The sequence below is a fragment of the Hoplias malabaricus genome, chromosome 7, assembly GCF_029633855.1.
Source record: "Hoplias malabaricus isolate fHopMal1 chromosome 7, fHopMal1.hap1, whole genome shotgun sequence".
NCBI classification, from domain to species: domain Eukaryota; kingdom Metazoa; phylum Chordata; class Actinopteri; order Characiformes; family Erythrinidae; genus Hoplias; species Hoplias malabaricus.
In genome coordinates this window covers 17,399,950-17,426,966 of record NC_089806.1, presented here as the reverse complement: position 1 = coordinate 17,426,966, position 27,017 = coordinate 17,399,950, and the positions used below count along the sequence as shown (strand labels likewise).

General features: G+C 41.1%; 1 protein-coding gene across 1 annotated transcript; it reads left to right on the top strand.

The window, feature by feature from the left end:
- The first annotated feature begins 10,617 nt into the window (after window positions 1-10,617).
- Window positions 10,618-16,781, top strand: bmp2b (bone morphogenetic protein 2b). Its single transcript, XM_066676793.1, is given in 4 exon segments — window positions 10,618-11,023; window positions 12,775-13,124; window positions 15,888-16,514; window positions 16,517-16,781. Coding segments are annotated over 3 exon segments (1,170 nt in total). The 5' UTR covers window positions 10,618-11,023; window positions 12,775-12,781; the 3' UTR covers window positions 16,717-16,781.
- Window positions 16,782-27,017: the final 10,236 nt, after the last annotated feature.

Here is a 27,017-nt window from a genome sequence, read left to right as displayed (position 1 = left end):
CAGATGAATGGCAGCAATGGCAGAAGAAATGAAAAGATAAGGGGAGATGAGGCACTTTGATTCTGAGAAGAACATAGGGACAGTGCTGTTCCTTTGAGTCTGCAAACAGGATGTTTCATAGAGGACCTTCAAATACAGCAGTTATCCAAAACACCTGAAACACCTGCTTTTATCTGTGCACGGTATCAACGCAGGAGCATATTTTCCATTCTTGTTCATCTGTGTATAGCAGCCTCAGCCCATTCATGTTCCTCTGCATGAGGTGTCTGAAGAGTCGCAGAGGATGAAACACTGGCTTTGAGGCAAAGAGAGAAAGGGGGAAGTCCGCGTAGAAAGAAAACATTCTCAGATGATAGAGCAACTCCAGCTTTTTGCCAAACGGCGGTTACAGTACATATGTACCTGCAGGTGGTCCCAGACACCCTATCCAAACAGCGGCGTTTGATCGGGAAAGCTGTTTGGTGTGATGTATTGGCTGCTGGCTCATTGCTCGCTTTAATGATTAATCTGATGGAGACTGACTTTTATCTGAGGATGCTCAGAGCATGTAACAACAGGTGCTGTTGTATTTCACACTTTACAGGTCTGTGGATCCCCATATCTGAAACGCATATGATGGAATAAAGATAAATAATGTATCCAACATATCCTGGGGCAGAATGACCTTATGGGGATACCATTTGCTTTTACGATTTTCTGATATACGAGCATCAAATTTTCTTCAAAATATACTTTTCATCCACTAACCAAGCGGACAAGTTTTATGTTATGATGATGTAATTCAACTTTTCAGTAAATTTTTCTTATTTCCCTTTGTGGTAGGTGCCTTGCGGACCAGAATGACTCTATGCACTCAAAACTTGACCTCAGTGCCTCTGAGGTGGGAGATGGGACTTTCCTCTCCCAAATGGACCTTTCATCATCGATTCAAGCGCCGAAGCAAAAGCAAGGTTTAACGAGGAACCACAGCTTACTTTTTGACAGGGGTGAACAAAGCTGGCTTTTGTGAGCATTTTCTGGGAGGCCAGTAGCTCTTGTCATGTACATATGAAATTAATTATAAGGAAATACTAAAACACTTGGGTGGAAATTGCTTTTCACCAGATGTTCCGCATATGAGGATCAATTTAGTATTCTTAGCGTAGCAAAATGACTCCACAAGTTCAACGCTGGCCTCTTTGATGAAAGCCAATCTGTCACTCAAGGCACATAAAAAGAAGCTGAATCTCTATGCTACTGTTTGTTCCACTTTGCAGAGCCTTAGGTAATGTGATTACTTAACCAGGTTAGGAAAATAAAATGTTTTATTCTTAGGTAAAATCTGACATAGTGAAAAGGAGCCCAGTGTTTCTCAATGATCCATACATAAACCAAGCGAGAGCACCTTTGTCTGCTCTCAGCACAGAGAGGGGGGAGGAGCAAATTAATCTGCAATAAATCATTTCCTTCAATGAGATAATTTTCACAGTGTGAGGTGATGTGTTCATGAGCACGAGAGAGAGAGAACTCAAACAAAATATGGGCTTAAAACAAAGATCATGCATCTTCTAATAAATAACGTCCTGTTCTATCAAAGCCAAAGCTGTATTCTGAGCCAGCTAAGTCATTTGTAAATCCCAAGTATTAGTCGACATACTCCTGTTTTAAAGACTGCTACACTGGAGGAACTGCTTGAAAACATTACAGCACCAAAGCCTAAGGTGCAGAACATGGATATGATAATAAGCTCATTTTCATTTATTATTTTTTTAAACACAGGTTTTAAACTTATCAGGACTCCACAGAGTGGATAGTGAGTGGGCTCTGTTAAGAAACTCCAGTGGCACGGCCATGTCTGATTCACTTGTACAAGTACAACACATACAAACACTCCAATATCACGTCAGTTCTGGGAATGATCCACTAGATAAAGTGGACAATGTGTGTACAAACAAGGTAGTCATTAAATATTATGGCTGATCAGTATTTGTATTACCATCATTTCATTTCATTACGTCAACAAAATTAACTATTTGAAATAATCACAACAGTGACTCCAATAATAATAATAATAATACATTTTATTTATAACGAACTTTACACTTGAAACTAATCTCAAAGTGCTACAGGGGTGAAGCATTTACATGAGAAAAGAAAAACAAAAAATTAAGAGATGATGAAAACATCAGCTGGTTTCTTATAAGTCATATATTCAAATATTCCTTAAATTCCATTGGTTTTATTAATTAAAGGGAATGTCTACAGTTGTAGGGATCTGCAGTTCTCTCTGTTTAGTTTACATTCAGAAGCTCTGCCTCTTTTATGGTGGAATGGTATGAGGGGAAAACGACAGTTTTTTGTACATGGCTGAAGTTTAATTTGTCTGTAATTTTTATTTCACTGTTTGAATTTTACATAGAAACTCAAGTTGTGTAGTTTGTAGCGCTTCGCTTTCATGCAGTTAGCAGTCTCCTGAATTTAGAATGGGTTCCTTCATAAATCTGAAACAACAAAAATAAGTCAATAATACCGACCCATGGAGCATTTTCATGATTTTCAATGTTTGGAAGGCTCTTTGCCATTTTCTGGCACTTTCAGTGTTTACTTTCATGTAATTAGCTGACTGCCAAATTAAGAGTGGGTTCCTATGCAAAATCAATCTAAAAACAGCAAAAATAAATAAATATTACCCACCTATGGACCAAGAATACAGCAAAATCCCTCAAAATGTTTAATGATTTTTAATGTTTGGTTGGCTCTTTGCCATTTTTCTGCTCTGAGCAGAGAGAGGAAGCCTAGCATGTCTGACCGAGCTACTTTGTTTTTTACTCATTTACTGACAGTATGGTTTTGTAAATACATTAGACCAGTTTCAAACACTTAAACAGACTGGAGAGCTAGCAAAAGGTGAAGAAACATCTTCTGATTTTTATAAGTTTTTTTTTATTACAATTTTAATGTTGCCTATAAATATATAATTTATTATATATTTAATACATATATTAACATAAACAGCAGTAACAATAATACCACCTAGCCACACCCACTCAGACACACCACGGTAAGGACCTGCATTATATGGATCCAAGATATTAGCAGCAGATCCATATTGTATATTGTCTTGTATATTGCTAGGTTAAGCACTTCATCCCTATGAAGGACTGGTGCCTCCTCCAGGGTGTGTTCCTGCTTTGCGCCCAGTGATTCCGGGTAGGCTCCGGACCCACCATGACCCTGAACTGGACAAGCGGTTACAGATAATGAATGAATGAATGAATGAATAAGCACTTCATGGACTTTTTCCAGCACCTTCCACATATACTTGATCGGCTGAAATCTGGGGAGTATGAATGGCATGACAACAACTTTGTCATGTTACTTTTCCTGAAAATGTTTTTCATTGTGGTCTAGGGCATATTGTCCTGTTGAAGGTAGCCTCCACAATTAGGAAATACTGTTGCAATGAAAGGAGTTATTAGTCTGCGATCATGTTTTGGGCGGTGGTTCATGTCAAAGTAACATCTACATGAATGCCAGGACTTAAGGTTTCCCAATAGAACAATGCTCACAGCATCATACTCCCTTTGTAATTTGTCTTCTTACATTGGGCACAGCACTGTGTGATCAGACCCCATTCCACTCCATGTTCATCAGTGAGCCTTGGATGCCCATAAGTCTGACGACTCTCCTGGATGCACTATTGGTAGGTACAAATCACTGCATACCAGGAAAATCCCACAAGTCCTGGCCGATTTGTGACAAGACTACAATTTTGCCCTTGTCAAAGTCACTCAGATCCTTCCACTTGCACATTTTTCCTGCTTAGTGTTGACTTCAAGAACGGACTGTCCTCTTGCTGGCTAATATACCCCACGCCTTGAACACTGTAGTGAGATAATCAATGCTATTCACTTCACATCTTAGTGGTTTTAATCTTGTGACTAATCAGTGTATACCTATACTTCTTCATTTAATTAATTTCTATTTTGAAGTTTACAGTTTGTCTTGAGAACAGAAATTATTATACGTCAATTCTGGATAAGCTAAAAGCTCACTTGAAATTTCACCAGTAGCAAGGTATTTCCCTGAACCTGGATCAAAGAAGTGTGTTCTGAGGCATCTGGTATTTGTTTATGACAGTCGTAGTGGCACATCACAGTAATGGAGTGTGTGATGAGAGAGAGAGAGAGAGTGAATTACAGGCACGGTGTTTACCCATGCGAATGAATGGGCATCGGTCTCCATTTGATTCTCTGGTGTAATTTAAGGCTGTTTGATCCAGCTGATTATTCATTACACACTGCACTGCTGCACCAGTTTTCGCAAAGATAAATAGAGGAAACAGGCAATTAAGTCGCATGAGTTAAAGTGGCTTGAGTGTCACACAACCGTTTACTTAGTGCTAAATCTCCAGTGATTTTGCATATGTAGTTCATTTCTTAAGCGACACTAACATGGAGCCTTGTGCTGATGGCCTAATAGCAAAATGTATAATACATTTTGCTCTGAACTTGGACGTGCATGCATGTGCAGCAAGATAAGGCAGAGTTTAGGCGTTTGTATGACTGAAATGGGATGCAACTGAGAGTGAAAGTCAGTCAAACGCAGCTCTGAAATCCAATTTTGTGAAAACATCATGGTCAAGGGTTAAGTCAATAGCAGATGAAAGGTATACACATGGAGATAAGTGTTGATATGCACACACAATTGCATCAAGCAAAAGACACAGTTCCACATGAGGATCCCATATCGTGCCACAAGAGGCGTGCTCAGTTAAATGTTTACACAGCTGTTCTGGAGATTATTATTATTGTGAAACCACACACTTTTAATGTTGCTGTGTGGATGCCAAAACACGTCTACTCTTTACCTCCCTCCAGAGCTCGCACAACTGCTCTCGGTACATACAGCAAAACGGACACACATACACAGGCTTAGAACATTTAGGATATGACCAACATAAAGTGTTATATATGCTTTGAATATTGTTTTGCGAGAATTAAAAAAATGGTTTCTCAGAAAGCAGAGACTGCTTTCTACATACATTTCCATGCAGTTCCAAAAGTAAAATTACATTTAGTTTTATTTCGTTTGAATGAATTTCTCAAATGCTACACATGTAGTGTCAGTTCCTCTGTTGTAGTTTAGAACTCATTTAACCTGGAATAACTCTTTAAAAATGAACCTATTGCTTGAGTCACCTTAAAGATGTTCTACAACAGTATGGAACGCATTTATAAAGACTTGACCGTAAATTGTGTACCTCCCCATAAAACAACACAACCTTTTCACATTGAGACACTTGAATTTGTTTGGTGTTCTCTTAAATGCCATGTTTAGTTTTGCGTATCTGTGGTATGTGCACTTAAGATTGTGTCTCAAGTGTAAACCTGAAGATCGGAGGAGCCATTTCACCATCAGAACAGCATCCTGCACCTTGCTCTTCACTGAGAGGTAAAGTCAACATTCTAAGGGAAAAGAAAAGGATCACACTACTTTAAGTCCTTAAAGCACAAATCACCAGCCATTTCTTATGATATGAAAACCCAAAGTCAATAAGGGCCCTTTCTTTGCACTGACACTTTGATGTATGTTGAACATTACAGCTATTTCCGTCGTAACATGGGTGATCGGTAGCCATGTTTTCCATAATTGTCATTTAATTTGACATTGCATTCATTAATCTAAATAAGTCTCTGAGGAAGGAGTTTTAAGGCTTTTGCCCCTATGTATAGCACAGTCTCTCTGCTTCTCTGGGGGAGGCTATAAACAGCTGCTTGCGCTTAAGCGGTGAAATGTAAATCTTGACGCGGGATGTTTATGCAGCCCAAGCTTCTAATCATGCAAACGTATAATTCACTGACATGTGGTGTCTTTACGAGGCCAGTTTGATTCAAAGGGCAGATCCCTGTATTTACCAGTCTCACTCCAAACTAGAAGTACATTGCATCTCTCATCTCAATCTCCTAGAAATGTTGATTTACTTGAGGCACCAAAACTTTTCGTTGCCGTGGTTGTGCACCGGCAATCAGCTTGTTGCAGTGTAGCAGCTGAATTTACAGAGGAAGCCTAAAGAAAGTTTTTGTCACTTTAATCCTCTAATTCAAACTAAACAAGTATGTGCTGTGAGAAGGTTACAGTGCTTAAGGGAGAAATGTCTGGCAACATTCTTGGCACAGTGAAGTGGATGTAACCCAGTCTTCACTGTTCAATGCTTAGGAAAGCATTATGTTACGAATAATTGTGTGTGTGTGTGTGTATATATATATATATATATATATATATATATATATATATATATATAAAATGTAAACATGTTCTTGCAGCTGATGTCAAGTACAGCACATGAATCATAAAATCACCTCTGTCAACTTGGTTACTACACTACCTCTCCCAGTCAGTGCATTCCTGTCTCATCTAGCCTTGTTATTATGAAAGACCAGGCTATGTTGGTGTGTCTCCACTGTTGTAGTGGTAAGGCCAAAGAAGTATACCACATGGAAGAAATCCACCGTTATTTGCTTATGTTTTATGGCAGTCCATTTCTTTACTCTTGGCGAGACTTTGTGAGGCAGTTTTGTAGTATCTGCTGGCCTTGTTAAATATTTGTACCAGATGTATAATAAGTGCTGCCTTCGCTTATCAGACCTGAGAGGGAGGTCTAGGTCAGCTTTAGATTGAGCAGTCCAAGTTTCTTGAAAAACACTGGAATGTGTATGCGTCACTCAGCCAAACAACTGTTAGCACAGTGTAAGAGGGCTCCGTCTGCAGAGTCATCTCCATGTCTTGTTCTCAGACAGTCATGTGGAATGCAGGTGATGACAGAAGCTCTACTCAGCTTATTGGAGGATACAGCAGAGGAGCACTGGCTCTCTGATACTTCCATAATGATACTTGCTCTTCATCATCTACCTGCGCTGCGCAATAACATGGGGCTTGATTTGGCCATGGAGACAGATCACTGACAAAAGTCTGTGTTCCCCACTGACAGAGGCCTGGGCTTCAGACAGATGGGTTTGGAGCTGAAATCTCATATTACTTTCATACACTAGGCTTAGCCCCAAAGTTGTGTTGAAATAGCCATGATGATTATGCTCAAAGGAACCAAAATCCTTTTGTGGTTGTGCCATGTTTTGGTAACATACTGGTAGCCAACCAAACTTTTTTATTATTATTTTCATGGAACCAAGTTGTGGCAACCAATACGAGGCTTTGTTGTGGAGCATGTGATTGGATGCATAAGCAGTTTGGGAGTGGAATGTCCCATATATTTCCTTGTTTCACAAAACAGGCTTGTTTTAGATCTGAAATAAATATGCTGTGGTTTTCAAACATCATACCCACACTGTATTTGTCACTCTTCTTTTCCTACTCTCATCTCTGTTGCAGTGCTGCCATGAATGAATTCTTCCACTCAAGCCAGCACAACCCGCAGAACACAGGACCAGGAAGAAATTGTTGGTAATTACATAGTTTAGCTAATTACGTATTTAGGCTAAAGCATTACTGTTGGAGTAAGTACAGTCTTACCTTTGTGGAGGTATGGTTTTAGTATGTATGGTTTTAGATAAATGAATAGGGTAATAGGAAAACTTTGAGAATCACGAACAGATTGTTTAGTAATTTCTTAGCTAATGTCTGCGTATACCATGCTTTCTTCACATATTTATATGTTATTAGTCTAAAGTGTTTTGGTTTAACATATCGGTGTTTAGAACTATTCTACAAAATTTTCATTAAGGTTATATTGGTTATATGTCATAGAAAGGCTTTTCCAAAGAGCTTTACACAGAAAATTCCAAAAAATCCTTCCAGATACTTTATGATCAACAACTCACTAAGCTTCACTGTGCTATAAGGTTCGGTTTGGCATGCCCACAGTAGCTACAATGTTACAAATCATTTAAGCACAATAATAAAAAATATAAAAAGAATTGTCTTGTTAACACACATATATAAACTTTCAAATATATATATATCAGTCATCCCATGCTGTCTTTTATTGGACTGCTTTATAAAGTTGAATGGAAAAGATGACCAAAAGCCAGACATCTCACAGCTATGGAGCAGATATCTTGTATTGCAGAGAAATGTGCAGGAAAGCAGAAGATTTTTTTTCTCTGAATGGGTCAGTTCCCCATTTCTTTTATTGTTTAAGCCAAAGGCACTGTGTTATATCCAGGTCAGAGAAAGAATCAGCTTTGAATACTGTCTAGCGCTCTGACACCATTAGGGAATATCAACAGATTGGCCTGTGAGCAAATAATAGACAAACCAGATAACATTTCATCCAATCAGTACATAATTACATCAAGTACACATTCATTAGATAACGACTTTACTTTTTAATGAGGGATCAAATTTGTATTAAAAAGAAAACAAGCACCTACACATACGTACACGCACGCGTGCACACACACACACACACACAGAGAGGCAGATACACTCGTGTGCAAGCACATAACTGTCCACAGTTCCCACACACACACACACACACACAACCTTATGCATTCCAGTAGGCCCTGTGGACACATTCTCTCCTTAAGGATTCAGGCCACGCCAGCAGACAATAAAGAGAAGATAAACATTCTTTTCACTCTCCCTAATCCTCTTGTTTTCTGTAATTAAGGCTACTTAACACGTATTGTGGGGTGTTATCCCTAAATCTAAAACACCTTTGGCCACTGAAGGGTTTAGAGCACCAAGTTCATGACCTGATGTTTTCACAACAACCAGCCGGTGAGCAATAAAATAAAAAGCTTTACTGGAAAACAGAACAAGCCAACAACTGCAGTTTATACACTGAAACTTCTGCATGTCTTTTGTGCCATTATACATTTTAATTTGGCAGATGTTTAACCAGATATGCTCTAGAACAATTGTTTCTTGGTCAGTACTCAAACTACTGATGTCCCTCGGTAATTGCATTAATGCAGTTCAAAGTGATCAGTTGATTAAATACACTGTTTATGAGACAGTGTGGCAGCATCACCTCAGCAATGGAATGCGTCAGTGTATTTTAATTGCTAAGTGGATGATCCCGGATTATCCTTCATAAGACATTATTGTCTTAGAAGAAGACAAAGATATCTTTTGATCTCAGTGGAGTTTCATCTGCTGCCATCTCTCCCAGCCCAATAGCTCAGCTGCTTTTGTCAAAACAAGCCTGCCATCATCACATAATTGAAATGAATACCTGTAATCAATGAGGGTTTTTCATATGCTGATTTCTCCAAAAAGCGGTTTACTAAGCACATGGTCATGTACTTTTTCAATATAAATGGCAATTTTTTTTCATGTTGCTAAGTTTTTTTTATTTTGAGAGTTTTTGACAATTCTGTGAATGACAGTCTATGTCAAATTGAAACAAGAATTAGTACTGCACATAACATTTCCAAATTATGCCTGATAATGTCTTAGAGGCATTGGGTCGGTGGTGGGGGTGGTGAGTGTCCTGACATAATTCTGCCCCCTACCTTCACTGATGGCCCCCTGACGACATGATCTGACTTTAAATTAGTCACCTCTGTCTTCAAGTTTGAAATGTCAAGTAAATGAAGTATTAGAAGAGAGTGTTCCAAATACAAAAGACCAATCACTAACACCTTTAATCCCTCTTAATCCCAATAACCAAAAGCCAGTACACATGCCAGCTGTGTTAGTTCATTTTAATCCAGTCTGTAGGTTTTTGCTGAATGTTAATTAGAGTCTGCATTCAAGGGAAACATGCAGCACAATAATAATTACATATATTTTGTTTTTCAAATGATCAAAATAGTGTAAGTAAACATATTAGAGTAGCCGCAATGTAACACCGGCAGCTAATACTGTCTTCATGTTCACTTGTCTAACTTCAACGTTTTTGTGCAAATATGAAGCCATGTTATGTCTTTACACACTTAAAATGACCCTCGTGAAATTACTGTTATTTTTGAAATAATTGCACAAAGGAAAGTTAAAAAAAGGTTTAAAAAAAAAAGACTTGCGTGGGTGTGAAAAAGTACTATGCTCTGTATAGAACTGAAACTACAACATTTATAAGAATAGAAACTGAAACATGAAATCTTATAATTTTGTCTGAAATCATTTTGTCTGATACCCTTTAGTGTATAAGGTACAAAACATAACATTTAAGAAAGAGGAAAAAGCTCCCCGTCCAGAGAAACTGTGGGTTTTTCACAGCTAGCCTACAATCCTGTAATACATATTTGAGTTGAACTATAATAGTTACTGTTGGTTTTCACATTAAGCATCCTAACTGTTTGGAGTAAACTGAAAGTCTCATTATAACAATGTGGCTTAATTGGCATTGCTAAATTAATCTTAAACTTGGTAAAAACAAGTTAGTTTAGTCCAAATGGAAAAACTGTGGCTGAATAACTATGGTGTGTGTGTGCATATATATATATATATATATATATATATATATATATCCACTAATCTGACTGAAGAGTAAGGAGATTTTTCCTCCCCTTAAGAAAGTCTATCAAACTTTCCAACGGTCGCCGCTTCATCAACAACAACAAGAGAAGAGAGGAGCGCGCGAGCGTCGCCGCATCCAATCAGCGCTGCTTTGATGACGTTTTTACTCAGGGCTCATCGTGTACAGAGCGCAGCAGCTTCAAACTCAAACTCCAGCACCAACTCCAACGCAGATTAACTCAGCGCTGAGAAAATACCGGATACCAGCAGCTTCTCACCTCAACAACACACACACACACACACAGCGGAGAAACTACAGAAAGTCCACCGCGGTTCAGGAGTGATGGCGCACAGAGAAGCCGCTCACCGTCTCCACACAGCTCCGCGCGGACTCACTCGCCTGCCCTCGTAGCCGCGTCACTCCGGCCAGAACTGCGACAGAAACCTCGCGACTCCTGTGTTGTTCCGGACTGCCGCTGTCTTTTCGAAGGGGGATGGAGGCGCCGCTGCTGCTGAGAGCGAAGTCCGTTTAATAGCACTGTGGATTTTTAACGCGAATTGATGAGGAATATAAAGGAGAAGGCGGCTGGAGCAACGACAGACTGCAGCGCGTCCTCGTTTGGTAAATGACAAGCTTTAGCTTCTAATGTACGACAGTTAGTGCCGTTGGTGGGGTGAGTGCTGTGGGCTAAATGAAGGAACGAGGGACAAATCCTTCTGGACCCTCAGTAGCATAAAAAGTTTATATTTCCTTCTTAGATAACACTTGACATATTGACTTTGTGGACTTCAGGTGTCTGGCGCTGGACTTACCACCTGTAGGTTAGAGTCTGTCTCTCTCTCTCTCTCTCTCTCTCTCTCTCTCTCTCTCTCTCTCTCTTTCCCCTTTCTTTAAACCAGCGGGACAATTGTGCTTAAAACGTTTACTTCATAGCCACGCAGCCAGTATTTTGTCGGCTCTCTCTCTCTCCCTCTCTCAGACACACACTTTCTCGGTCAGTTTTAAACATATTTATTTATTTATTTATTTGTTACATTTCCATTGCACTTTTACATATTCTGTCATTTTCCCCGTTACCTTCAGGTTTATTTATGTCCCTTTTGTACGCTGCCATTTCTCTCTTTTTACCTCCCTTTAGGTCTCTCTCTCTCTCTCTCTCTCTCTCTCTCTCTCTCTCTCTCTCTCTCTCTCTCTCTCTCTCTCTCTCTCTCTCTCTCTCTCTCTCTCTCTCTCTCTCTCTCCCTCTCTCTCTCTCTCTCTCTCTCTCTCTCTCTCTCTCTCTCTCTCTCTCTCTCGCTCTCGCTCTCTCGCTCTAGGAAGAGTTTCATGCCTGCGCGTGATCTAAAGACAGCGTGCAGACACACCGCGCTGCGCGCACACACTCCCTCCTCCTCTTATCTTTGCCAAATTGCAGACTCCATGTCTGCTCTTTTCTTGTCTCTTTCGATTTTTCTTTGATATTCTCTCTCTCTCTCTCTCTCTCTCTCTCTCTCTCTCTCTCTCTCTCTCTCTCTCTCTCTCTCTCTCTCTCTCTCTCTGAACGTTTCATCCCCTCTGTCTATCTTTCTTTGTCTTACATCCGCTTTGGTCTCCCCCGTGGGTTTTTAAAACTCCCATCAATCTCTTTTCTGTACTTTGCGGTTAATCTGACATGGGAGGGGGATTTTATCTCTCACTTTGTTGTACCACTAAAACACCTTTAGATGTTATTCTCTTCATGGGGGACATGTGTGTGTGTGTGTGTGTGTGTCAGGGTGGGCGTATAATATAGGTGGCCAATATGAACATATCTGATCCATGTCATGTTCAATAATACATTTTCTGTATACCTTCAGTATTTAAAGAATATATAGCAGGTTCAGTTTTATTAGACTACGAACATAAATATTCCTGTAGGCTTACAGTTGTAAAAGCATTGTTTTCAGAACTTTTGACAGCAGACTTCAAATGTGGCACAACATGTGTGTGGTGTTTTGAGATACGTACAACGTGGAAATGCTATGATATGATAAATAAGATCTTGACACCACACAATATCATTTTATTTCCATATTGCCCAATCTAATCTGTGTTATAGCTGTGTCTGCTACAGAGGCTGGAAAGGGAGAGTCTCTGGAGAGTCTTGGCTGGCGTGTGCTAACGTTTAGCCAGCTACAGTAGATATTTTTTCTATGCTTCGCCTTCCTGTGCTCCCTCTTTGAATGAAATGCAGACTCTACACTGCCCTCTGGTGGAGGATCGAGATGAGATTTCTCATGATGAGAATGTATAATGTTACAGACCTCACTTGCTTACTGAATATCCTAATTTCCATAGTTGTTAACTGTTTTTGTGTTTTAATGTATATTCTAATTCTCTGTCTTGCTTGTCAGGATCTGCATGAGCATGGTGGCTGCAGTGCGCTCCGTCACGGCGCTGCTGCTGCTCGCTCAAGTGCTGCTGGGAGGCGTCGCTGCTGCACTAGTGCCCGACGTGGAGCGACGAAGGCCCGGTGAGCAGAGCGCCAGCTTTCTGCATGAGTTTGAACTACGTCTACTCAACATGTTCGGCCTAAAGCGCAAACCCACACCCAGCAGTGCCGCCATCGTTCCCCAGTACATGATCGAACTCTACAACATGCACGCTGCTGGCAGTGAAGGAGAGCAGCTACAGGGTGCAAAGAGGAGGCACGCAGACAGAGCAGCCAGCAGAGCCAATACCATCAGGAGCTTTCATCATGAAGGTGAGCACCCAATTTTTTAAAATTAATAATACATTTATTATGGCGGCACGGTGGTGCAGCAGGTAGTGTTGCAGTCACACAGTTCCAGGGACCTGGAGGTTGTGGGTTCGATTCCCGCTTCGGGTGACTGTCTGTGATGAGTTGGTGTGTTCTCCCTGTGTCCGTGTGGGTTTCCTCCGGGTGCTCCGGTTTCCTCCCACGGTCCAAAAACACACGTTGGTAGGCGGATTGGCGACTCAAAAAGTGTGAGTGAATGTGTGTGTGTCTGTGTTGCCCTGTGATGGACTGGCGCCCCCTCCAGGGTGTATGCCCACCTTGCGCCCAATGATTCCAGGTAGGCTCTGGACCCACCGCGACCCTGAATTGGATAAGCGGTTACAGATAATGAATGAATGAATGAATGAATGAATACATTTATTAGTAGTTTTAAGGCATCAGCACCACACAGTAAGGTTTACTTCTTAGAAATGGATTCCAATATATATATATATATATATCAACGATTGTAGAGAATCTTCAGCCAGAAAGGTAGAAAACAAAAGAAGCATAGGGTCGAATTTACTTTGAAGAAAATCTGAGGACAAATAGTACCTAAAGAAACCACCATTTCTGTGTTGCCAGTATTCAGTGGGAAGGTGAAGCTGTAGAAACCATGACCTCTGGTCACTATCACAGACACTGTATGGAAATCGGAACTGCTACATTTCTCCATAACAGACTGTTGTCCTTGGAAACACACATCAAGTCTTTCCTCACATCTAAAGGAACAATTAATATTGAAAAATAGCTGGAGTTTCTCTTTAAATCAAAAAGATTCTTTTAATATCACAGCTGTTGCTCTTAGTTAATTTCTTTCTGAAATACAAACAGAAGGGTCCTCCTGTTTTTCTAGCTCTCTGATGCAATCATTGAGAAACTAGGCTCTGCATTCCACACCCAGTGCTCATTGTTATTAAAAGAGGCAAAAATGCTATCCTGTCTGCAACTGCTAGAAAAAAAATAGCTGATAGTGTTTACATCTGCACTAAGAATGATTTTCCAGACATATCTCTGCACATGCATCAGGCATTTCCCAGGAATCTGTGCATATCATTGTACTATCATGAGCCATTGTGGCATTTCCTCTGAAATTTATTGGCATTTCAGCATAAGGTTTTAGGGCTTTATTCACTCACGGTAACATTATATGAGATTCTGTATCTATGTAGAGTGTAGATATGTGTAGATACCTCCCTAGACACAAGGTTGTCTGTTGATGGGTGGGCCCGTTGGTGCTTATAAGATGATTATATCCCTTTTTGTCAGTTAGTTTGATGTCTAATCATGAACAGTATTATGAAGTAGTTTATGAACTGCGGTGTCTTTTGATCTGTCTAATTTGTAAGTGATGAGTAACAAGTCTTCTCTTGCTTTGTTTTAATGTTCGTGACCTTTTATTTCTAAGTGGTAGGGAACTTAGGCAACTCAGGTTGTTGTAACATGTTGTACATCACTGCGTTCCTTGCCAGCGAACGCTGCTTAAATTAAATCCTAATGGTTATAAGAAACCCTTTTTTGCTTCAAAACTGTATTTACATTGTCTTACGTGCTGCATTAGAGTTCTGTAGCCGTGCGGGGTGAATAATCATTTTGGTGTGTTGATTGCCAGTTGGTAGTATTCGTGACGGCACGTGAGGTTTTTTTTAGGGAGGTGTCCAAAACAGTGAGTCATTAGGGCTGCCGTGAGGACTCAGAGAGTAATTTGGACATGAAAAAATTCCATTTATTATTTGTCAGTGTCATGATATGTTTATTATTTAATTTATTGTTATTAATTTGTACTACATTTCGTCTTCTCATGCGATCCCTCAGCTTACCTGCCCCCAGTAGAAGCTACTGTCACTTTATGACTTAGATATACTTATCACAGATTGCCTTGTGTGTGTATATATATATGTCACACAAGGATAAGAGCTGGATATTCATAACAGCTTATTTTGACATTTTGTTCTATTGGTTTTTATTTTCCCAGTGTAAATTTTGACAGCAAATATATATATATCTGTAGTAACTGGCAAAAGGATTAGACAGAAACATATGACTTGTCATTAGCTGTTGCCTCCTCGTTTTGGCATAAGGCACAAACAGAAATTAGGAATGTTGATACACTCATAACTGTGGCTGACTGCTCTAGACATGTCCCAACACGCTCACAGAGTTACTCCCCCTGTGGAGGGATTGACACACACACACACACACACACACACACACACACACACAGAATGAGAGAGAAAGAGAGGCTTTCCCACATCAGATGAAATATGCTTAAATTTTTAGGTGTTTTTGAAGCAGATTATGGACAAATGGAGTTTCCAGAGATTAAGCAGTCTTTGGTGTAAAATTGTCTTCTTTTAGTCATCCATGAAAAAAGATAGCTTTCCAAGTGATGATTACACTGTTTTTAAAGGAACACTTTTGAAGCCTCTACATTTTGCTGGAATACAACCTCTCAAAACAGTGCAATCACAGTTAAATGCCTCTGTTTTTTAAATGTCTTAACACCTGGTCCAGCTACTATTTAGAGCCAGCAAAGCTAAGAGTGAGGCCAATTTACAAGAGGGGTTAGCCTCGACAGGTTTCAGGTTATTTGTATGGAATGAAATCTTGGCTTTTTAAAGCTAAACATACCAGTAAAATAACCATAGTAATAACTATGGTCTAGACTTGGACTGTGGATATTCAGTCTTGATAAACTTATAACGACACAATTTTTCTTTCTTCCAGAGGCTTTAGAGGCCCTGTCCAGCCTGAAAGGAAGGACTATGCAGCAGTTCTTCTTTAACCTCACCTCCGTACCTGCAGAGGAGCTAATCACAGCTGCAGAGTTGCGCATCTTCAGAGACCAAGTACTAGGTAATTTTACAAAGAGCAACAGCAGTGTTGCAGGGGGCTTTCACCGCATAAACATTTTTGAGGTGTTCAGGCCAGCTCAGTCCTCCTCTGAGGAGCCTCTCACCAGGCTGTTGGACACCCGTCTGGTGCAGGACTCACATTCACGCTGGGAGAGCTTTGATGTGAGCTCAGCAGTGGCACGCTGGACAGCACACTCACACCAAAACAATGGCCTCCTGGTGGAGGTGCTTCACCCAGAGGAGCAGGAGGCTGAGAGGAGCAGAAGGAGGCATGTAAGGGTGAGCCGTTCTCTGCATGAAGATGAGGATTCGTGGCCACAGGCCCGGCCACTTCTGGTCACTTACAGCCACGATGGGCAGGGAGTGCCCCTCCTGCAGCCTCACAGAGAAAAGCGGCAGGCACGGCGAGGGCCAAAACAGAGGCGGAAACCACACCAGCGCACCAACTGCCGACGCCACCCACTATACGTGGACTTCAGCGAAGTGGGCTGGAACGAGTGGATCCTCTCTCAGATCACCTCAACTCCACAAACCATGCCATTGTCCAAACTTTGGTGAACTCAGTTAACTCTAACATTCCTCGGGCCTGCTGTGTGCCCACAGAGCTCAGTCCTATCTCTCTGCTCTACCTGGACGAGTATGAAAAAGTTGTGCTTAAGAACTACCAGGACATGGTCGTAGAGGGCTGCGGCTGCAGATGAGAGTCCCAACGAAACTCCCAATGAAGACTTTAATTTATATAAAAGAACATTCAAAGAGCTATTTTGGAGGGAAAAAGTATGTGTGTATATATATATATATATATATATATATATATATATATATATATATATAATATTTATGTTTACTGAAAATGGGAAAATAAATATTTTAATGAGAATGTTTTGCTTTTCCAGTGGTTTTGAAGCTGTTTGTCCAATATATATTTCAGTGCAATAGCACATGAAGTATGATGCTCAGATTTTTATTATGTATTTATTTCATCATAACCACTTTATTTGTAAATGAACTATGTGTATTTATCACAAAAATATATGATTTTGTTCCTAATGTGGCTCTGGGGATACATTTATTTTAATATTCAGGTTTTTTATATATGTACTATTTTACATTATTTGTTTCCTATTCCATTATAAAGTTGTGTTCAAAAGTTTGGGGACCCTGGTAAAATCAGTTTGTGAAATTTCTAAGTGAAAACGCATGCATGGAACAAATTGGAATATGACACAATTCTGCATATTTTATGTGTAATATGCTCAATTGTTATCTATTTGCAGATTTTGACCCTCTAGAAAAATAAACACAAAGAGTTGCTCCTCTTTAGTCAGTACAATGTAAAACTCAAGCTGAAATAACACCACACCAATGCGTAACAGTTGATAGGGGATAATTAAATATACTTTATTTCTCAAAACATATTAATGGATTTTATCCAGTGCTTTAACTTTGAGAGTTCAGTCCACAGCACTGCTTTTTTTAAGTGTTGTGTTCCATACTTTACATGTTGACTTTTGTGATGAGATCAGAGTTAAAGTTACCCTCCATGTTGTTGATGTTTGTATAACTACAGTGTACAGCAAGCCAGAGCATCACTAAACTCATGCCTGCAAAAACTTCCTGAAGTTTCTTGACAGTGAGTGGAGAAACCACATCCTCGCACCAGTTTTCCTTTGCATAGTTGACTGGCTTGAGCAATTTTTGACATACTTTTACGTGGTCTTCTAAATCTTGGCTTGAGTTCAACAGTTCTTTTCAACTATTATTATTGACATTCAGGGCATTACAAATCACAAGCCACATAAGTCTATTTCTCTTTTACCGTATTCTCATGCTTTGTAAGAATCTGTGATCTTTAGTGTCAGATCCTGAGTCTGATATTCTAATACACGTCAGATCACGTATCAGATCATAATAGGCACAGAAATGAGTCAAATTTAGGTCTGTTCCATGTAGATGTTGTGTTTACATTTTTACGAACAGCCTGTGCTCAAACTTTTGTGTACAACTTAATTACTGCACTTTGTACAATGGTATATTGACTTATTTCAGAAGTCTGACAGTCTTAGAATATAGGTGATTTAGTCAGCTTCTGCAATGCTCAATAGTTTTCTGAGTGGTTTTCTGATATCTCTGTCCTCTATGTGTCTCTGTTTCAGCAGTTTGGATTTTGAAATCTGGCACTGCCCTTTCCCGCCTTGTCTGGGGGCTGTATTTTTCAGACTCATGCTAATCCTAGTCTGGTACTAAATTGTACTGCCACTGGAGGTTCTACTTTAATAATTCCTATTAAGTAGACTAGGCTTAAGGTCTGTCTGAACAGCAGGCTCAATAGCATAGCTGAAATTAGCCACACACACAAAAAAACATACTGTACACGGCGTTCCTTAACAATCAGTTCAGAGCTATGTATAACGTCTCAAGTCAAACATTTCATGAAGAAGTCTATCAGAGAGTTACAAATGTACAACAGACATTTACAGATGTACACAGCTGATAAAGACACGGTAAATGGCCAAAGCTGTGCCATAAATGAGGACTTCATTAATAATAATCTCAAAAACAAATAAATGAGAAGATCGACATTCTGCTCATCCTATTCTTGGCAGAATTCTTGTGACATTGTTTAATTGTATTGCATTTTTTGGCATTACCAATCTTGGCAGTCCCAGAAAAGAAGTGATTAAAGAAGAAAACAGCAACAATAAATTACAAAATAAGATTAGATACAAGTGAGACACTAACAGGAGAGAAACTCAACAGTATTTTCACCGCAAGCTACACTTTACTCTCTGTGCAAACTTCTCTCAAAGGTTTTACAGCTTCGGAGAGAAGTGTAGTTTGCAGTGTAAATACAAAAATGGCCAGCTATACCTTAATTACTGTAAAGAATCTTTAATGTTTTGCCCCAGGTTTGATGTTTAGTGAAATGTAAAATTCAAATATTCACAGCAAGAATTTTTCATCCTTGACCAGTGGAATTTTCTAGCCTTGGGTAGCTTTGAGTTGGACTGTTTGCTCATTCCCTGTCAACCTGATGTTTGCATGAAACATGGTATTTCTGTCTGCTTTGCTTTGTCATTGTATAGAGCTGACCGCAGTGCTGGGGAGGGAAAAACTGCGTCCTCTGTGGTCGGTGTTCACCAGATCATTTTCAGGGCCAGAAGGAACTGTTTTGCTCTAAAAACCTCAGAATGAAGGTCTTTAATGAAAATTACATTTCATGCAACAGTAAAATCTTACGTTCCTCCAACCAGTCCAGAGCTCTCTAAGGGGAAACGTACTTTGGGAAAGTGTTCGATTTAATGGCTGGCCTTTACTGCACCAAGTCCATAAAGCTTTAATTGAGTTGTGTGGGAATACGACTCCCCTGCCATGTTTCCCATTTAGTGCGCATTTCCCTTGGCTCAGCCTCCACATTTTGAGCCCTCTCTGGTCAGAGGGAATGCCATAGAAGAGGTCAGGGTCATTATAGATAGCCCCAAAGGGCACAGGCTTAAAACTTGTAGCAGTAGCTGAAAAACTGTTTGAATTACAGAAGGCCTATCATCTCACCTAAATTCTTGAAGGTAAAACACTGGGATGTTTTGGAAAATCTTTATTTTTTAAAACATTTTCCAGGAGGCATTACAAATGATTAAGAAAATGTTATCATAAACATCACATGGGAAGGAATTGGCTGAAACTGCTTTTTTAATGACCGTGTGTTGCAGCTTTAATTGGTCGATGAAAAGCCATGGCCCTGGTCTTGGCTTAAAAAATAGGCAAAAAGAAAAATATCATATTCACACAGAATGTTTATGTTTGAAATATCTTACAGCTTAACAATTGTTTGTATTCAAAAGTTAAAACGCCACAGTTGAAATTGTTGGACTAAGAGACAAAATATAATACAAACACATGTTTTGTCTAGTTGTGGCCTTGATTGCTATGTATGCATGGATCAGTCAGTGTATCCACTGCAAAGTTACTGTCACTAAAGTTTATGGAGCAGGTTTCCCACGTTTCTTTTTAAAACATCAAAAACTACTACAAGAAATTCACCCGTAAATGTTTCCGCACGTAGGGTCCAGCCTGCTGCCGGATGGGGCTGGATTCAGTTTGGAAAGGAACTGTAATTTGATTCATCTCGCTAAGTGCAAACCACACCGAAAGTATCTGTAGTTCCTCCGACCAGATTCATAGAGCAGCAGAATCAGATTTCCAGATTTCTGGCGGTTGACGTTTGGAAACTATGCAGCATGTAGCTTTGATGAAGTGAACCCAAGCGGGGCAAAAGAGGGCCTTTGGCCTCGTGCCATGGGGATGCCGGAGTTCGGCCCAGTTCGGCGGTCGACCGGAAGGCCTTTGTTATGCCACAGTGGCGCGCTAATTTGAGATGTGGTTTACTTTGCCTTTCTCAGAAGCGTCCGTAACATGACGTCCAGCGTACTTGGAAATGCAGCATCTGTGAATTAGCTCAAAACACATCAAAAAGTCTTGTATCCACATTTTGGTAAGAGAGGAAAAACACACACTCACACACACAAATGACTTTTCCAGAGTGACCGAAAGACCTAGAAATGATGGTTCTTATTCTTATATCCCTTTAAAGAACACATTATTCTATTACATTATTAGTTTTTATGGTGCATGTGGGTGTGCGGGTGATTGGTGGCAAGGGGGCTATGTCTGTATGTGAGGGCCAAACTGGGGAAATGTTAGGAAATGACTCAGTAGTATTTATGAAGTCTAGTGTTTGTTTGTGCTTTTTTCCACTTCTCCCTCTGGAACAGCAGATTATCCCCTCATTAAGAGTTCACCTAGCAGAAAGCTCCTGACAGATTCCTAGCCACTAGCAGAAACCTAACAGAACTGAAGCCCCCCTCCGTTTAGCTTCAGAATGTCATTGGAAAATCCGAAGTCACCTGGTGCGTTTTTGCTTCTGAAGTCCTTCTAAATGACTTTTTCAGTCAGGACTGACCTCATAGGCACTGACAGTTGTGGATGAGCTCAGGAAATACTGCCCAACACAAAAGCCCATATCAATCAACGGCTGAACATGCATAGGGCTTTTTTTTACGTGCAATTCAGCAGGTTTAGGGAGTGCACCATTATTAAGTGTGCTTTTCTTGGCTCTCCATCACCTTCCCCTGAAACATATGTCATTTACACTAATCACCAGAGCAGAGTAATTTTGTCCTCCATACACAAACAACAAACACACACACACTCATACACCCACAGAGCAGGTGCATTGGTGGAGGTGAGTCAGAGCACTCTCCCAGGCCCTCATGGTCAGATGCACTGTTTGCTTTGATCTTGTGCCAATGCAATTTGACTCATACCTCTAAATTTGTGTTGTTGGGACTAAGGCCTCTCTAACTCTCTAACAAACCACATCCCTCTTCCCAAGAACCCCTTTTAGTCAAGTCTGGTTTCATTTCCTTCAATCTATTGGTCTATGGTCACCATGGCAGCACAGTGAGTTGGCGCATGAAAGCAATTTGACTTTTCTTGTAAAAAAAGAAAAATTGCTGTGTGGAGCATGTGTCCGTTAGGACTGTCTCTCTGAGTGAGGGCTCAAACAGATGGCCAGAGAGAATACAGTATTCGGGCTGTTTGTTCCTACAGGGCAGCTGGAGACCAGTGCTAAACGCAGTTGGTGGTCTAGCTGGTGCGTCTGCTCTGTGTCTTTAAGTGCTTTAGTAATATAGTTAGAAGTTCAAGTTTGGGTGCAGTCTCTCTTAGCTCTTAGCTTATGATGCTATTTATAAGATCTTTGAAGTACTTTGTATGTATGCATGTATGTATGAATAAACACTATGGCAACAATGAAGCATCATCTGAGTTGAAGGCCATCACTTGTGTGAGAGGTGAGCCGTAAGTGATTCACCTTTTCCTTGTTTACGGTTGTTTGGAGCTCAGTGGGCCATTATGACAGGATTTTGATCATCTAGTTCGGTCATCTGTAACCATCATGTGGCTCAAGCACTTGAAACTGGATGTTTAAAAAACAATTAAGAATACTAAGCTTTGTTTTTGACCTAAGGCTTTTGACTCGTCCTGATAAGTCCCCATCTGTAACAGATCCTACCAGCAGATGGCAATAACCAGTCTCTCTCAGTGAGCATCTCTTCTTTTGATACAGAGGCTGTGAATGGTCAGTGGTATCTCTATAAAAAAAAGAACAATATCAGTACTCATAAAGCAACTCAAAAGACCATATATAAAAAGCCTAGCGGCAAAGCCTGGTCTTGAACCTGCTGCTTAGAATGGATTATCATGAGGTTGCAAGCAGCTGCATGGCTGGAAGAGAAGGGGGAACTCTGTTTCCTTGGGTGGTACGGTGCTAATTCCCTCCCCACAAGTTTTCCATTAAGCTAAGAGGCTTCATATGAAGACCTAGGCAAAGGTGGTCAGGGACACACGCCATCCCAGCCCTGCATGCTCCATAGCATCGTTCTCTGCGTGAGTCTTTCTTCACCATTCTTCTCTGTGAATGAGTAATGCCATGCCGTATCATTTCATTAGCGTTTTTTCCACTGCGTACGTCACCAGTCCCACAATCTAGCAATTTGGCAATGAGGCCATGGTGTAGATGGACTTGTTCAGCATGAGTAAGCCTACTAAATGGTATCTTCATCATCAGTTTATACAAATGACTATTGACCATAAATGTTAATCATGTCAAGGTTAATCCGTAGAATGCAGTATCTATCTCGAGAACATCACACTTGTGGGAAATGCTGGAATTCCACTCACTGTGAAGATCTGTAGCCACATTCGGTTCTACTTAGCATCAACTGTAAAAGAGTGTGCGTGTGTAGTGTGTTCACCCAGGCTTGTTGGAATGAGTTTGTGTACAAGGTAAGAGATGGATGGCCGTCTGCCTGCCTAACCTCACCTTACTTCCTGTGAGTAACTTCCTGTCCCAGGCCCTGTCCCGCTGTCCTTGGGTGATGTCAAGGCAGCTTTCCACTCTCTGCCTATGGAACACAAACATCTGGCTATAACATCATAGGCCTGAGCTGAGAGCCAAAGTGAGCGCCAACCCAGCCCTCCCGGTCGAACCCAATGTGACCAACGGAGCTGCTGCATTCTGCTCCTGAATTTATTGACTTTACACAGAGTGGGAGAAAGCCTCATTCGTCAGAAGTTTCTCCTGCTGTAACACTGAATAGTGTGACAATACATCAAGGCTTCTGCTGGGTCTGTAGGAGTAGTTTAGGCCCAAGCTCGCCAAAGATAACACAATAAATAGGCAGGGCTGAAGTTTTTCAAACCCACAGGCAAATGCAAACATCATACGACTGAAAAACACACTTTTTCACTCTTTACTCTTCCTCTTTTTGGGATTTAAAAGCAAGCCATATATATAATAAAAAACATTTGGTTCTTTCATTACTTTTTCTTGGCAGCACCCCCCTGATAAAGAGCATATAATTCTCTCCAAAAGGACGCATGGGTGGTTAAAGTTGACATCTCCGAGTTGACACCTTGACGGCTATGTTCGAGAAGCAGGCAGGAAATGCCGGAGTGTGGTCGTCAGCGGAGTAGGAGGAAAGTATCGGTGGGTTAGAGGTCAGAGGTGAACATGAGGGGGCAATGGGCACATTTCAACATTCATTTCCCTTCTACTTCATCCACGGAGCTCACGGAGCATCGCTTTTTCATTTCTCCTCTTTCATTCGGTTCCGCCCCATTTGTCCCCGCTGGGCGCCTGTTGACAGTGAGGGCGGCACTAATAGTCTGCTGTGGGAAACTCAGAGTTGTGTCCGGGGCATTCCGCTCACCGAAATGTATTCGACAGAACTGTTGAAAGATCACATATCCGTACAGACGAGCGAGAGCAAGAACAGGAATGTTTGGATAGGGCCTAACAGTGGCATTCTCTCTCTGACCGAAGCACTTGGGCTTTTTTCAGTGAGGTAGTTGCACATTGTGTGTTCCTGTCTAGAAATGTACAAAACCCACCCCCTGTGAACTTGGCATGTTCCGGAAGCTTTTAAGAAGGAAGGTGACAAATACTAAAAGGTTCTGGCAGGGCCTCAAACTCTCAGGATTTCTGATTATGAAAGACCACCCTAAAGGCAGCAGGTTAAGATTCATGTATGTTTACATCATATTTAAAGAGGACTCGGGACTTAAAGAGGTCATCACGAGCAAAGATGATGTAGCTTAATTTCGATGTAAATTTAAACAGATTTTACCTCTTGCTTGAGAAAATTCTAGAACAAATCCCCCTATGTGCTTCTACAGTCCCATAAGTCAAGCTACAGTAAAATAGTTGTACATCATGACCTGAGAATGTCCACTTATGTTCCCACAAACATTTAGACCAGATGACACGCTTGTGTATGGCATTAGAGAACATAAGTTCTATGGCTGAAATGAGACCTTCTTGTAAACAACAGACATTTATAACAGTGCAGAGTATTTGCAGAGGTTATAAACAATTCTGACGATCTCAGCTTCAAGCCTGTGCCATTGCTGTTCAAACACGAAGCATTTGTTGACTGCGATATAAAATAGTGCTGTTGGGTTTTGGGTTTCCAGAGAGGGAGCTGGGCTCGAGTATATTGACTCCATGTGGGGAGGACGGTTTTAATCGGACCGTTACCCACATGTCTTCCTGTTTCTAATTTGGAGCTGTGGTGGTTTTGTCCCCTGGCCAACAGCCTCTCATCCACCGAGTGTCCATTTCCTCTGAAGTGAATAGTAGCAGGTGTGTTGGCATGGCTTTGGGAGAACAGCCTCCTGAATGGGCCGTGTATTTTTCTCCCTTCCTCTTTCTGTCTTGTCTTCCCACTCTCTTTTTCTTCATATATTCTTTCCTTGGTCTTTTCCTTTTCTTTTTTTCCTTTCTTTCTTTTCCTTTCTTGCTTTCTTTCTTTCTTTATTTTCATAACCATTCTAAATATTGAATATGCTTTAATGCCCCCCCACAAATGTAAATTGTGAAATGGATAACCGTAAACAAATCACACAGTCTACTTTGAGAAGGCCAGTTTTAGGAAAGTGCATTACACACATTTGCCACTGTAATGTGGCCCCTGCTAGAGATTCAGTCTGAATGGAACTGTTTGATGACAGACATAATAAAAGTTCCTCAGTGTAGAATATACACCCATTGCCGACTTTCTGCATGACTTCAGATCTTGGGAGGAGAACTTATCCAGAGTGACTCTGCTCTCTCACTCAAAATGGGCTTGCTGTCTCTCTGGGAGGAGAGGTGACCTCTTCTTGGGAGAAAGGCAAAAAGAAAAATCAACCTGCTTAAGCTCATTAGGGCCAGTGAAACACACGGTCGACCTCATCCCGCACCAGTTCCTCCGCTGTCTCCCGTGCAAGAGGTGCACTCTTGAGATTCCTGATGAAGGCAACGGTAACGGAATTAACCTCTGTGACCCTTTCCTCAACTTCCGTTGCTCCCTGGCTTCCCACCAGCTCAGGCCTAATGAAGGAACTGCCTTTTGTGGACAGCTCCAGTTGTTTAAGATGAAACAAATCCAATTTAGGTACTGCATTCAATCTGAGGGAGGTCGAACTTCTCATGCAGCTTCTTGTTCAGAGGTTGTTTAGACGTAGATAATTTCTTGAATCATCTATGCTTTTCTGTAATTGATCATGTGGTCAGACTCGTTTCAAACAAGGGAATGTGATGCGGGCAACTTTGCCGATTGGGTCTTAAAGAGGGTGAAAAGGTTTTCAGCTGTTTCCTGCAAATGTAGCAGAACTACACTCCTTTGGTCCAACAAAAGAACACACCAGGAGTGATTTAATCTCTCCCATGATTAGTGGCCTGCTTTACTCACAATCTGATAAAGAATTCATTTTGCATGTGGAGTGGGCATCCGGTTCAGCAGTAAACATAGCCAAATTTTCTTTTCATCTCTGAAAGCTTCCAGCTTTCCCTTAATGTGTTGGGGCTTAAATCAATAGAGAATATGGTAACACATTAATCTTCCTGCTGGGTTTTTCACAGCTTTGAAATAGGAGCTATAACTGTGACTCTCTGAGGAGCATTATCATGGAGCATTTTCAGGTGCACTTTAACTAGGCCAGCATTCGATATGAAGCCTGTAATGGTTTTCTTTTAAAAGTCCACACACTAGTGGAAGGCTCCTATGCTGGGTGTATTTCCAAGATCCACAGTCAAATAATCTCAAAAACGGTGCATCAAAATCAGAACATAATTTAGGATATTCCTTTTGGAAGTTATTCACTATTTAAATGTTGTTTTCCTTTCTCCACATATGGCTTGTGTGTCCTCGCGAACTCCACTGAACACATCACCTGATCATGCAGCCATGCCTTAGCCTCCACCGCAGCTTGCAGCCAATTCTTTTGCTTTCATCCAGGACAAACCGGAACCTAGTAGCTGTCTGCTTAATTGTATCACATTATCTCATCATTGTTTTCCACAACGTCCAGTGAAGAAAGCTCACCGAAATCTCATCTGCCACATCATAGAGGCCCCTATTAACCTCCGACCCCTATTCCGTGTGTATGGATCCTCACACCCAACCCTGGGCCCATTAACACGTAGCTGCAGTGCAGAAAAAGCTATTTTGACGGGCTGTAATTGCTGCTAAGTGACGGCAGACAAAGCTGGCCTTTGTGTGGGAGGCTAGGTGGGTGAGTCTGAGCTCCCTGCTCTGATGTAGGGGACGTGGAGACCCCCGGTGGCCTGCACTCGGCCAGCCTCGCGGCGGCGCTCCTTTGAAAATGTGAGATAATGAGAGGAAGATTTTGGAGGACTTCGCACAATTACATGCCCCAGATGGACGCGCTAGGTGCTGATTAGGCCATTGTGACGTGGCAGTGCTTTCCTTTTCAGTGGCTCAGCACAGGCCTCCCTAAGGCCTAGAGTGAGTAATGAGTTTACGTTAACTACAAAAGGTCAGGGGCCACTAAAGGCCATGGCATTTTCTTTAAGGCAGCGTGCTGCAGTGCAGGTGCTGCCATGAGGTCATTCAGTCCCGGCTTGCCAGCGCTCAGTCCACAGCTCCAGCCCAGTCGC